The 15,016-nt window shown below is 35.6% G+C and overlaps 2 protein-coding genes and 1 pseudogene across 2 annotated transcripts; 2 read left to right on the top strand and 1 right to left on the bottom strand.

Moving 5' to 3' along the window:
• Positions 1–230: 230 nt before the first annotated feature.
• Positions 231–1,016, bottom strand: LOC125209298 (cyclin-dependent kinase G-1 pseudogene; annotated as a pseudogene).
• Positions 1,017–3,503: 2,487 nt separating this feature from the next.
• LOC148930222 (putative F-box protein At2g16220) lies at positions 3,504–4,147 on the top strand. Its single transcript, XM_089066388.1, has 2 exons — positions 3,504–3,837; positions 3,885–4,147. Exons 1-2 carry the CDS (start codon positions 3,504–3,506, stop codon positions 4,145–4,147), a joined length of 597 nt encoding a protein of 198 aa, XP_088922514.1.
• Positions 4,148–7,395: 3,248 nt separating this feature from the next.
• Positions 7,396–8,538, top strand: LOC125209297 (putative F-box protein At3g23950). Its single transcript, XM_089066387.1, has one exon. It carries the CDS (start codon positions 7,396–7,398, stop codon positions 8,536–8,538), a length of 1,143 nt encoding a protein of 380 aa, XP_088922513.1.
• Positions 8,539–15,016: the final 6,478 nt, after the last annotated feature.

Genomic DNA, 15,016 nt, shown 5'->3' with positions numbered 1-15,016 from the left:
ACCTAACATTATCAGGTTCTTAATGGGTCAACCCGATAAGGACATAGACCCAATAAGACTTGACCCCAATCCAATAATTTCGTGCGGATTCTTGTCGGATTATCGTGTCGTGTCGAAAATTGCTAGCCTTACATACGAATGAACCAGTAGGTAATAGGAGTACATAGCTAGACAACGATAAATTCACATTATTTTAGTAAGCAATCCCAAATACAAAACAAATAATTGCTTCATTCCTTAGTGATCCAAGGATGATTGAGAGCCTCTCTAGCTGATATCCTATCCCACGGGTAGTACGCGAGAAGCCTCTTAAGCAGATCCAATCCCGATTCCCCGAGCCTCGTATCTGACATCACCGCACCTATCACGTTGGTCAGGCCCCAGAGCCCCACCCGTATGCACTCAAGTTGATGATCATCTGACCGCCCCTGAAAGAGTGGCGCATCCAACACAAACTCCGCCATCATGCACCCCACTGACCAGATATCGACCTTACCCGTACACCCTTCCCACTCCACAAGACTCTCAGGGGCCTTGTAAATCCTGGTCCCCACTCCCCGGCCCCACAAGGACCCAACCCGGGCTGAGAGCCCAAAATCGCAGATCTTGACCCTCCCCTCTCCCCCATAGAGTACGTTGGCCGGCTTGAGATCCCTATGCATCACCTCGTTCTCGTGGAGGAACGCCACGCCCTTCAGTATCTCGAAAATTAGGGTTTTGACCAATTTTGGCGGGAAGGGTTTTCCCAATTCCTCCCTTAGCTTTACAAGGTCGGATTCGACGTGCTCCATCACGACGTAGATGTCGCTCCCGTCCAGCACAACCTTCTTGAACTCGACGATGTTCGGGTGGGTCTCGAGGGAGTCAAGGATTTGGATTCCAATTTTGGTCGAGTCGCTGAGGCCGCGAAGCTCCTCCTTGATCGCCACTATCTCGCCGGTCGCCTTGTCGCGGGCTTTGTACACGACGCCGAAGGAACCGTGGTTGATCACCTCCAGAAGCACGTAATCAACCATGATCGGAAATTGAGAAAATTGATTGATGATTCTGAAATCTCAAACTCTTTTTTGTTTAGTTTGATTAGTTTATATAGAGAGATATCTACTATTATCCTAAACCTACTAGAATTCAGTGACATAGCTGTATTCTTGATTTTGTTGTGATGGTAGTTAATTTTGTTTAATTTTCCATATATATGTATCTAATAATTACCATGTCTAACTGAATTCTAGTTAATTTCTCCCATAACAGATATGAATAAGGGAGTTGTGCTTACGCTTTAAGCCTTTAATTCTAATTAAGTAATTACTCCTGATTTTGTTGCGTATTTAAGTAGATGAGTTAATCTCTTTTTAATTGAATTTCCATGTATATAATCGTACTTTTTGATTAGTTATTCCACGTGTCTAATTTTCATGGTTTCTAACTAACCGTTTTGTTTAACAATAAATTAATGATTATTCACAAAATACAAATAATATATTAATCCTAACCAGTTTATATGTGAAAAAACTATTTTACTGGGCTTTTAGGTTGAAAATTTTCGGGATAACAATTCTTAAAATAACCTTAATCAAACTTGGAATATTGGTCCCTAAAACCATAAACTTTGCCTAAAATTTAGTATTTCACATTAACTTTGAAATTGGTTTATAATATCACAAACTTTGCGTTTTGTTTAATTTTTTCAAACTAACTCAAATAATATATTTTCATCAAAATCTTATTTTATGTGGGCAACCGTGCGTTTTATGATATTTTAAACCACTTTTTAAGTTTATAACATATAGGATAAAAAGTCATATTAAAAACTACATTGATTTAATTGTGTCAAAAATATGATAAAAAAATCCTCATAAGTTAGTCAATTATAGTGATAGGCAAGCCGTAGAAAATATCAAACAAAGTGCAACGTTTGTGATATTATAGACCAATTTCAAAGTTGGTGGGAGATACCAAATTTTAAACAAAGCGGACAGTTTTAGGGATCACTATCCCATTAAACTTTTGTGTTTCGAACTAACCCGTGACAGCGATCGAACTTGAAAGTTTATGACCAACTTATATTTTACTAGTAGTACTATTTAAATAACTATGGATTTTACCTCTTACAGAAACGAAACCAAAAATCACTACGGCCCCATGCCTGACAATTTCTTTGTGTACAAATTATTATTTCATAAAATAATATTTTATTTTTCCATTTCAATACATCCACCAAATAATAATTTATTTTTCCATTTCAAGATATCCACAAGCGTCTTATAAAGGGGTTAGCTATGACTAATTATTTCATGATTATCCATCTAGCATTGAATTATGAGATTGAATCTCACGAACAAAACACAATAGCTACATACTCCCCTCTATCCACTTAAAATGAAATATTTGGGAATCGACACGAGATTTTATGTAGTGTTATTTTGTGAGTTAATGAAGAGAGAGTAAAGTAGATATGAAGAAGTAGAGATAAAGTTGTTTCCATTTTAGGAAACGTTTCATTTTTAATGGGACAACCAAAAAAAGAAAACATTTCATTTTTAATGGACAAATAAAGTATTTAATTTGGGATACAATTAATCTTACTCACCGAACAACCCTAAGACTACTACTATTGGACCCAAATTCCACTATTTTAATTTTCACCCATCTCTCATTTAAAGTTAACGCAACAAGGAAACGGGCCGGGGGTTGTAAAGCCCACAAAATCTGGGGACATGTAGGATATTAGTTGACAATGTACTAAAAATCAATTTTTTATAGCACTATTCATTTATTTAAAATTGATTAGTTTGAAAAATATTAATCATTTTGAATTTAAAGAATTAATAAATTTAACAAATATATTTTGATATTAAACTAAAACGAAATGTATGTAGCTTATACTCCCTCCGTCCGCGAATAAAAGTCTCATTTTTCCATTTTAGTCCATCCGCGAATAGGAGTCTTAATTCATAGTTATAAGTCATAAAGAAGCCTCACGTTCCACTAACTCATTTCATTCATATATTTTAAAACTATATACAAGTGATATCCATATATCATTAACTTTCTTTCACCAATTTTTCTTAATATTTCTTCAAATTTGTATCGGAAAGAAATGAGACTCTTATTCGTGGACAGAGGTATTATACTGTAAGTGACAACTTCTATTGAATATAATTAAATAATTTAAATCTACGGCGAAGAATATATGAATTATTTGATCACATTGACATACATCGCATTTAATTCAAATACTTGGTTTAACATCAATTTCGTGGGGGCTAGGATCGGAGGTGAAAGTGAGAAAATAAAATTTATAATTCGTGTTTAAATAAAATTAAACACCCAAATTCGTCCAAATCCTGAGACTAGAAAAAAAAAAAATCTAATCAACACTAAATAAAATCTATTATTTCAGGATTTTACGAGATATCGATGGCTACAGAACCTCTATTTATATCAATCGATTGTTATATTCTCTTCTCGAAAAAATCTATTATTTCACTAACCACTTAGCCATGAACAACGATGTGTTGACGAAGGTTCTGTTGCATCTGCCTATCCAATCTGTTTTGAGGCTCAGAGCTGTCTTCAAATTTTGGGGTGATTTTATCGATTCTTTGTTTTTCCAAAAATTGCATACTCTCAACAGTAACAAATCAGATGACACGGTATGTCTAGAAGTAATTTTATCCAATGGTGGAATTCGAGTCCAGCACAATAAGAAGTCATTAAACTCGTATGATACCGCCCGCTTGAAGGGGTTAGGGTTAACCTTACCGCATAGCGATGATGATCGAGTTTGGTTATACGGGCCGGTTAAGGGTCTAATCAGCATCGACTACGCAAAACGATATTTTGTGACAATGAGAGACCCTTTTCCAAGCCAGCTCGGGGTTCCCATCGCCATATGCAAGTATGCAACCCTTTTCTAGGCCAACTCAAGCTTCTCCCACTAATCACAACCACTTCTTCCAACTTCTCGTGTAGAGTATCCATGCGCTCGGTCGCAATTGGTTACGACGAAGATTTCAAAGTGGTGCAATTGTCCTGGTGCGATGAGCACTGCCGTATCCATGCCCATGTGTACTCAAGAATCACGGATTCTTGGAGGGAGTTGGCTTTCGATGATGATCCAAATTTCTATCGATTGATCCCATAAAATCAAGGTACGAGAATTGCCACTTTGCACACTGGCATGTGTATTCTGCACATAATAATGTGACAAAGATACTAAGCTTGGATATGAAGAATGAAGTGTTTAATACAATCAAGTTGTATATAATTGGTTTTCCCGGTAATGTTTTAGAACCGGATTGTGCTGTTAGTGCGATTTTTGCAGAGGATGAGCACTTATTTCGGCGCTTTCGTTTCTCTAATAATATATACTTTCTCGTCATACCATAAGTGAGAGTCTGAGACATAATAAAAAATATAACGACATAATAAAAAATAATTGTTTTTTAGTAAAATAATAGAAACTAAATTAAATACGTAAATTAGTTAGTATTAATATTTTCTATTTTCTGAATTTTACCGAGATTAGTTAGTATGAATATTTTCTATTCCGGACCAGGAAATAAGGATGATGGAAAGTTGCTTTATTTTTGAATTTTCGGAATTTTACCGAGATATTCAAGGATATAAATAGTTATACATGACAATATGCATACTTTACCCTATATATTCTAAATGAAAAATACATCTTTATGATAATGGAGTGAGGAAATAATAATAAAGATAAAATAAAATATCTATTTTTCGTAAGATCTTGAAATTAGGAAAAAGTATACAATGACATAGTATTATTCATGTTTTTGTTTTTATTTTTATGTATGTGTGAACTTCCAGAAATAGATTAGTTGCTAGCTTGTTTTTTTAGCTATGTAAAAAAGAGAATTCGTGTAGGTACAAAGAGGGATTAACTTGTTTTTGATTGTGGTAATTCTGATATATTTATAATATGCTAGAATATTGTATGTACAAAATCAATTGTAGTTTTTGGCACCAGACTCATATTAATATTTCCTACCTTTATAATTCCCTTTTCAATTGAACTGGAGGGCGTGACACGTGGCGTCGATTTGGGGACGTAGAATGAGCGAGAGAGGTGAGGGTTTCTGTTGGGCCAAATTATTGGGTAAAGGAAATAAGACTTGGGCCAATAGATACGAATATGTTTCGGATGAATAAAATTAAGAGACTTGGGCCAGATTAATTATATTAGCTTTGTGCGCATTTTAATTAAATAAATGGGCTGAAATCTTTATTTTTTTTGGACTTTTAAATTAATTATCGGAATAATTAATTATACAAAATTTTAAAAGCTTTTGATTAATTAATTTGTGAAATTAATTACAGAATTTAATTGGGCCTGATTGAATTAGTTAGTATGAATGTTCCCTCCGTTACATAAGAATATACACTCTTTTCTTTTTTAGTCCGTCATGCAAAAATATGCACTTTCTAATTTTGGAATTCTCTTCTCTCTAATAAGGCGAGACTCATTTTTCATTACTAATACTTTAACACTTTTCTCTCTATCTCTTTCTTAATTTACCAATTGTGCATTAATCTTTGTGTCCAACCTAAAGTGCATATTCTTATGTAAGTATTTTTAAATCGGAACTAGAAAATAAGTATGATGGAAAGTTATTTTTCTATTTTCTGAATTTTACCGAAATTAGTGTATGAATATTTTCTAATCGGCAACAAGAAATAAGAAAGATGGAAAGTTGCATTATTTTCAATTTTCGGAAATTTACCGAGATATAATATTCAAGGATGTAGTTATATGACAATATGCATATTTTACCGTATATATTCTAAATGAAAAATAGTGTACGTACATCTTTTTGGTAAGAATCTTGAAATTAGGAAAAGTATAAATTATTTCCATCTTTCTATGAAAATAAAGTGTTATTTATAATTATTCAGTTAGCAGATTTTTAAATTTTTTATATATGTGAACTTTGAAATATTTCCATCTTTGTAGAAAAAATCATTGTAAATCTTAAACCAATTGTTATGTATACAATGGTACGGTGAAATAAATCTTAGTATCAATCCTTACGCTTATATACTTATGATTTATAATGATTTATGTAATTAGGTCTAAACAAACTCTTTGTATATAAGTATTTCAAACTCTTCTCACCAAACACATAGTCATAAGCCATGAACAATGATGTGTTGACGGAGATTCTCTTGCATCTGCCTATCCAATCTCTTCTTAGGCTCAGAGCTGTTTGCAAATTTTGGGGTGGGGTTATCAATTGGTAAAGTAAGTAAGGAGATTTGGTAAAGTAAAAGAGAGGTAAAGAAAAATGAGTGAAGTAAGAGAGAGGAAGAGAAAAAATAGTGAAAATAGAGTTAGTGGATTGTGGGGTCCATGTCCATAAATAGAAAAATTCTAAAGTTTTTATTTTTAAAGAACGAGTCAAAAATGAAAATAGTTGCTATTTTTAAAAAACGGTGGGAGTATGTTATGTTTTCTATCCAATCCAATATTCTAATTCTAAATTATTAAAAAAACAGATTGTCGCAAATAGTAAAACACTATCAAAGTGATTAAGTAAAAGAAAATAATAGCAATTCAAAATTGAAACAAAATAGATAAATATATCGTTTAATTAATAGCACACATGAATGAATCTGACTACAATTAAATGAAAATCATGTATTTCATATAACCCTAACTTTCAATTTGAGAGTGAAGACATAATTATCATATATTCTTCGTATCAATGTTGTATTTAATATTGATATTACCAAATATACTTCATAAAAGTATATAATCTAAAATTTTAATTATATTTTTATATTAAATGCTCAACCCCTGGGCTAACCCGCAACCCGCCCAGGCCAGCCCGCATAACCCGCCGACCTGAACGAGTTAGCCTGTGTAGCCCGCTTCTGAATGTGGGTTGCGATTTTCTCTCTAACCCTATAATTTTACCGGATAATTCTGATCGACCCGTGGATTTTGGGCTAGATTGACATGCGTAACCCTATATATTCTAAAACAAAAATAGTGTACATCTTTTTGGTAAGAATCTTGAAATTAGGAAAAGTATAAATTATTCCCATCTTTTTATGAAAATAAAGTGTTATTTATAATCATTCAATTAGACAATTTTTAAAAATTATATATATATATATATATATATGCGAACTTTGAAATATGGTAATGACTTGGTAATTACGGTGAAGTAAATCTTAGTAGTATCAATCCTTATGATTTTATACTTGTTAAACACTATCGTCTAAATGGAAAAAATATAATTCATAATGATTTATGTAATTAGGGCTAAACAAACTCTTTGTATATAAGTATCTCAAACTCCATCAATTGTTCCATTCTCTTCTCGAAAAACGGTGCCATAACCATCAAACACAAAGCCATAAGCCATGAACAATGATGCGTTGACGGAGATTCTCTTGCATCTACCTGTCCAATCCCTCTCCAGATTTAGAGATGTTTGCAAATTTTGGGGTGGCGTCATCGATTCTTCATATTTCCGAAATCTGCACTGCCGCAACAATAACAAATCAGATGACACGGTATGTCTGGAAGTAATTTTATCCAATGGTGAAATTCGAGTCCAACACAATGCAAAGTCATTAATGTCGTATGATACCGGCCACTTGAAGGGATTAAGGTTAACATTACCGTATAGAGGTGATGATCGAGTTTCGGTATATGGGCCAGTTAAGGGTCTAATCAGCATCTACTGCGCAAAACGTATTTCGCACATAGGGGTCCAATTACCATGCTATCCATGCATCTTTAGTGTGCCCATCGCCGTATGCAACCCTTTTCTAGGCCAACTTAAGCTTCTCCCAATAATCACTTCCAACATCTCGTGTACCGTACCTTGGCGCTCAGTTGCAATTGGTTACAGCGAAGATGATTTAAAAGTGGTGCAGTTGTCGTGGTGCCATACACACCTTGATATCCATGCCCATTTGTATTCAAGAAACACGAATTCTTGGAGGGAGTTGCCTGTCGATGAAGATTTTGGAACATTCAGGATTGATCCCATAAAATCGGTGTGCGAGAATGGCCACTTTGCGTACTGGCATGTGTATTTTACTGAGTCAAAGATAATATCTTTTGATACGAAGAAGGAAGTGTTAAGTACTATTAAGTTGGATAATGGTCTTCCTGATGGGGTTTCAAAACGGGCTTATGTTAGGAGTCCTATTTTTGCAGAAGATGAGCACTCATTTCGGCGCTTTCATTTCGACGATGAATTGGTTCATATTTATGAGACGAGATGTGACGGAAGCAAATTATGTTGGAATTTTGTGATGAAAGTGGAAATTCCTGTGATAGAGATAATGCCTCGATGGAGGACCGGCTTTGTTGTTATCGAGAATTGGACTGGCGAATCATTTGTGTGTGATTATCGTGAACGTAAATTCATCTGCAAGCTACCCAAGGGGTTATGGATTGAGGGCAGAGGTAGTTTTGAGTCACTTGAGAAAGTGAATTGGGTGTACTATGCGTGGACTTTGAGATTTTGTACTCCCCCGTCCCGCTTAAGATGACAGGTTTTCCTTTTTAGTTTGTCCTAACTAAGATAACACATTTCCTTTTTTGGAAACTTTCTCATCTTAGCCGGGACGGAGGGAGTAATAAATTGGAAATTATTCCTTGAAATAAACCATTGTAATTCTTGACTGAATGATGATAACTAAATATTTGGATTGAAATATATTACTAGTAGTTGCTGTTTTGTTTTTATCTTTTAGCTCTGTAAAAAGAGAATTCGTGTAAGTACAAAGTTAAATATTTATTATATGCTCTCTGATATAATATATGCTAGAATATTGTAGCACCAGATGTCTATGCACGCACATGAAAGTAGTAATCGCATGTACTTCCTCCGTCCCGTGAAAATTTGTCACTTATAGTGTGAACTTTAAGACGTGATAATTAGGGGTGGCGAAACGGGTTACCCGCGGGTACCCGCACCCGACAAGTCGGGTACCCGTACCCAATTTTAGCTAAATTGGTTGTCCCAATACCCGCCCCGTGATATACCGGGATTACCCGATACCCGTGTCGGGTATCCCGTACCCAGCATTGCGGGTACCCGTACCCGACCCGAAATTCGAATAAAAAAATTGAAAACCATAATAATCGTCTATGTTCCCTAATTTACTTAATTAATATTGATGGTAAACTTTGAATAGATTAAGAATAAAAGTGAGGGGACTCTATAGCTAGTTCCAATCTCTTCTGAGGCTCAGAGCTGTTTGCAAATTTTGGGGTGGGGTTATCGATTCTTCATATTTTTGAAAACTGCACTCTCGCAACAATAACAAATCAGATGACACGGTATGTCTAGAAGTAATTTTATCCACTGGTGGGTCGAGTCCAACACAATACGAAGTCATTAATGTCGTATGATACCGACCTCTTCAAGGGATTAGGGTTAACATTACCGTTTAGAGATGATGATCAATTTTGGGTATACTGGTCGGTTAAGGGTTTAATCAGCGTATACGGGCCGGTTAAGGGTTTAATCTGCATCGACTGTGCAAAACAAATTTGGCGCATGAGGAACCCTTTTCCATGTCAACTGAGGGCGCCCATTGCCATATGCAATCCTTTTCTAGGCCAACTCAAGCTTCTCCCAATAATCCCAACCTCTTCTTCCAACTCGGCGTGTGAAGTATTTGAAAGGTCGGGATTTTGCACGCGTGTCGTAGGCATGTGTCCCTTCCTATTCAACAAGATTTATAAGTTCCCACTTTCCAAAATACTATTAATTAGTATATGGTAAGTTAGGGTGTTGAACCCACGAGGAACGGTAGCATCCGTTATGTATTTCCACACTTAGAAGGGTTTGGCGATGCCGCCACGCTTTAATTTAGGAGTGGGAACTAAATTACGAAAGATAAATAACACTTACACTAAGATTGGGAACTAAACATGCAGATAAATTCAATAATAAGGAAGCAATTAAACAAGAATGCAGACTGGACAATCTGATAAACTGGGCAACTTAGCAGAGAAATTAACACTTAGCGAAAATAAGAACATTTCGGAAATGAAAAGAGAGCAGCAACTTGCATGAGCATCCTAAGTTCAGAAAGCAAAAGGAACTAAGTTAAAAGACTAAGGAAAATAAACTAAGTTTGGCTCCTAAAAGAAAGCTAGGAAACTAGGATAGTGACCCTTAAAAGTGGCTAGATTAATTTAATTCTAAAAGCTAAACTAAATAAGATGTAAAATAGAGGTGGAGTGCAGAAATTAACTAAGTTAAATGGGCTGCAAAAAGTGAAAAGAAAGCATGTCCTTGTTGTCTCCTAAACCCTATTACCCAATGTGTAAAACTATTGGATAAAAGTTTACAACTAATGGTTCTTTCACTTACTTCTAAAAGCTATTTTAACTACTAATCCTACACTAAAGGCACATAATTTAAGGAGGATAAAGAGAGTAGATGGCTGCTACATAATTAAAAATGCTAGACAAACACAAGATCAACAATTAAACTACCTAAACATGCATTAAAAACACCAAACTAAAAGCTGAAACATAAAGACTCATTGAAGAAGATAAAGAAAGCTTAAGAACACTTAAACATGGTGGAAGAACACTCAAGAACCGAGCTCATCAAACTCATGCCAAATCATACGAAAATGACACCGACGAGGCACCGAAAACATACAATAACCACGGCTGATTTTTTTGAAACTTTTCCAACTCTTTCTCCACGTTTTAACTACAAACTAACTAACAAAATGCTTGAGAAACTGATTTTAAAAGCTGGAAAGAAGTTTTAACTAAACAAGAACATAACCAACACTAGAACTAAACAACAAGCTAAAACCGGAAATCAAACAAGAGCTAAACTTAAAGCACATTAAATACACAAACACTTAGAGAAATTACTACTTGAAATGAGCTTTTAAAACAAGAACAACAACAATAACTAAGAGTGAGATTGGTCCAAAAGAACTCCAAAAGCTAAGGGTAACTCCGGTGGCGCCCCTCCACTAGCCCTTCCCACAAAAACTGCATGCCACGTCAGCACTAGCCCTTCTCATTCCACTTCCACATCACTAGCCCTTCCCACAATTTGGCGGCATACCGCCCATACCCGCTGCCCTGGCATAGTTCCACCCGACCCCGACATATTTGCCGGCAAACCCGCTGCCCCTGGCATCATCTGACCCATCTGACTCATCCAAGTGTACATATTGTAAAATATTTGGGGAGTCATCGCCGGCATACCGCCCATCCCCGCCATCTGGGGATTTATCTAGGGGTGGGTAGGTACGGTATACCTTACCGAAACCACCATACCGTATACCTTACCGTAAATACGGTAAGCGAAAAAGTCATACCTTTACCTTACCAAAGTTTTCGGTATACCGAACTTCGATATACCTTATTTTCGGTATGACGAATTTCCATACCAATACCGTATCTCATTTTCGGTATACCGTACCGAAGTTCGGTATACCTTACTTTTACAGTATACCTGACTTTCAACATCAATTAAAATAAAAAATTAAAGTTTCTAGAATATTATTTATATTTTATAATTTTAAAAATAAATTAAATATAATGTATTCATAATTATATTTATATTTTATGATAGATTTTATAATTTAAAAATATATAAAATATATTTTTATATATAATTGTGTTTATATTTTTGTGGTATATACCTTAGTTTACGGTATATACCTTAATTTACGGTATATACCGAATTTCGGTATGCAGCGGTATACCGCGGTATTTGAAAATTCATACCGTTACCTTACCGGAATCTTTCGGTAAGGTATCATACCGTACCGAAAGTCACGGTATACCGAAAATTCGGTATTTTCGGTATTTTTTCGATACGATAAGGCCGGTATTTCGGTATTTCGGTATTTTTCCCCAGCCCTAGATTTATCCCCGCAAAATTTCCCTCCGATCCGATGGGAATCGAGAGTGTGTTCCCTCTGCTCGTGGTGGGGGAGTTTCTATTATACTCCATTGTAGTAGAAATGAAATTTGTAGATTTAGAGAGAGAAACTTGTCAACACAAGTGGTGTGAATGAAATGAAGTTGGGGGAGCCCTATTTATAGAGTTTATCTAAAAAAAAATTAAAATTAAAATGTCGGACGTCCGGTCGGACGTCGACGGGAGGGGCGAGGCCATCGCAGGGGCACACGGGACGGGCGTGGGCGGCCGTCCAGCCCACTATGGCGCCCGTCAGGTCTCCCGTCCGCGACGGGCGAGTGGGAAGGGCGACGGTGGAGACACCCTAAGAACAAGCAACTAGAGAAAATAAACACTACTACTAAATTACTACTACTTCAACCCATGGTGAGCAATGATCTTCGCAGCCTTGAAGTTGAAATCTCTCTTCTTAAGGAAGAGAGAAAAGTTTACTGGAGAGAGAAAGTTAACTAAACTAAACTAATGAAAGTGATAAAGTCGAATCTTGGTAGTTGGTCCCAAGCTAAGTTAAGTATTTTTTTACATATCTCTCATTTAACAAAAGATATTTCCCTTTTCTCATGTTTTAGACGGAGGTGGACACGTGTTGCAAAAGGAAGTAGTCTTGTAATTGTGCTCAAGTGGCTTCATGCAGTTTTCCCGTCGGTCCAGCTTGGGCAGTTTGCCATTTTTCTGATTTTCTTCAAATTCTTGCACTTTTTGCCACCTTTTTGCATTATTCCACTGCAAATGCCTTTCTACAATGCCTCCGATCCATAAGCTCAATTCCCTGCCAAAATAGCATCTTCTCATGTAAATATTCAATAAAGAATGCGAAAAGTGATCAAAATCCAAGTGACGAAAACTTGCTTAGTTGCAATTGGTTACAACGAAGATGATTTAAAAGTAGTGCAGTTGTCGTGGTGTGATAGACACTACCATAACCTTGCCCATTTGTATTCAAGAAACACAGATTTTTGGAGGGAGTTGGCTGTCGATGAAGATTTTAGAGCTTTCCCGATTGATCCCATAAAATCGGCATGCGAGAATGGCCACTTTGCGTACTGGCATGTGTATATTATTCCTAGTAGAGTGTCGAAGATATTAATTTTTGATATGAAGACTGAAGTGTTTAGTACAATTAAGTTGGATAACTTTTCTGATGGGGTTTTAAAACTGGATCATGTTAGGAGTCATATTTTTGCGGAAGATGAGCACTCATTTCGGCACTTTTATTTTGATAATGAATTGGTTCATATTTATAAGACGAGATGTGACGGAAGAAAATTAAGTTGGAATTATGTGATGAAAGTGGAAAATCCTGTGTTAGAGATGATGCCTCGATTGAAGACCGGTTTTGTTGTTATTGAGAATTGGCCTGGCGAATAATTTGTGTATGATTATCGTGAACGTAAATTTATCTGCAAGCTGCCCAAAGGGTTATGGATTGAGGCAGAGGTAGCTTTGAGTCACTTGAGAAATTGAATTGAGTATTTTCTTTCCTTCATCGTTTTTGTATTTATAGGGAGAAAGTACTATGGGTGAACTTTGATATTTGGTAATGAATTGGAAATTACATGAGAAAGTGAATTAAGTATATTAGTCTTTTATATTGCTATTCATCTAGTATCTTCTTTTTTTCCGTGTTTTTGTTAACTTTGAGATTTTGTAATTATACCCTGAAATAAATCATTATAAAGCCTTCAATAAACAAGAAAATGAACATACGATGAATAGGGTTTAGGCAAAATTATTGAAAAGGCAGTTTGCACTATTTTCTTATATTATATATCAATTCTCGTAATCTTGAGCACCACCATCGTCGTAGTCCTGATATTGCTGGTTCTCCGCCACCCCCTCCTCAGTGTACAAATGCAGGAAAGCCTTCTGGCTGATCATCGCCGTGAACTAGTAAATATCTATTCTTAAAGGGTAAATATGTATTATTCTAATTAATTTAAAAACAATTAAAAAATATAAACTGATTTAAAACGTGGATTACCTAAAATATCCAATTACGCCCGTAGAAATTATGTTCGTTTATCACTATTCGGAAAGAAAATGACCTATATTAAAGCCATGAGTGCTCTTCTTCCTAACTAAAATGTAGGTCATTAAAATAAAGGAATTTACTACTGCTATATAAAATATTCAAACAAAGTAATATGATTAATATGGAATCATCACATGCGCACATGTGTCATTATATAGACAGCACTAAAATTGAACTTTAGTTATTGCATTATTAATTGTGTGAAAATTTTCCATAAGTTATAAATTGATTTTTGAACTTTCGATATAAATTATTTTTCCTGTGTTAATTGGAGTAACTTTTTGTATATGATGGACTTGCATGGTTTAGTAGTTTGGTGTGCACGCTGTATTTTAAATAGAAAATTAACATTTAAATTGCAAAACTGATAAGTATGTGTATGTGGTATGTGGAATATCTTAATGAAATTAGAGATATACTCAAATAATATAAAATACCTAAGCCGACTTTTGAGTAATTAAATATTGAAATAAAATCAAATAAATATGGCCATCAGATCGCCTAGTTATAAGGTTAAGATTTGGCTGGCGTTTTGCTTAAGATCATCAATTCATCCTTTGTTCAAACTCTACCATTACCATCAAACACGCAGCCATGAAACAACGATGTGTTGATTGAGATTCTCTTACATTTGCCTGTCCAATCTCTCCTTAAATTCGGAGTTGTATACAAATTTTGGGCCGATGTCATCAATTCATCTTTTTTTCCAAAACTACACACTCACAGCAACAGATCAGATGACATGGTAAGTCTAGAAGTAATTTTATCCAATGGTGGAATTCGAGTCCAACACAATACGAAGTCATTGATCTCGTATGAGACGAAGGGGTTTGGTTTAGCCTTACCGAATAGCGAAGATAATCATGTTTTGTTATACGGGCCAGTTAAGGGTCTAATCAGCATCGATTGCGCAAACTGCAGGTGGCCCGCATGGAACTATCTTCAATCCCTACTGAGGGTGCCCATCGCCGTATGCAATCCCTTTCTAGGCCAACTCAAGCTTCTCCCACTAATAATCACAACCTCT

Source organism: Salvia hispanica, chromosome 3, assembly GCF_029641045.1.
Source record: "Salvia hispanica isolate PSC_SH4W2 chromosome 3, Shi_PSC_v1, whole genome shotgun sequence".
In the NCBI taxonomy this organism is placed as follows: domain Eukaryota; kingdom Viridiplantae; phylum Streptophyta; class Magnoliopsida; order Lamiales; family Lamiaceae; genus Salvia; species Salvia hispanica.
The sequence above is the reverse complement of the archived record's forward strand: the minus strand, read 5'-3'. Positions and strand labels throughout refer to the sequence as shown.

What these genes read in the sequence shown, in the direction of transcription:
- LOC148930222 (XM_089066388.1), top strand. Translation starts at nt 3,504, where the DNA reads ATGAACAACGATGTGTTGACGAAGGTTCTGTTGCATCTGCCTATCCAA. An exon ending in CAGCATCGACTACGCAAAAC is followed by an intron (nt 3,838 to 3,884) that starts GATATTTTGTGA and finishes CAGCTCGGGGTT; the next exon opens with CCCATCGCCATATGCAAGTA.
- LOC125209297 (XM_089066387.1), top strand. Translation starts at nt 7,396, where the DNA reads ATGAACAATGATGCGTTGACGGAGATTCTCTTGCATCTACCTGTCCAA.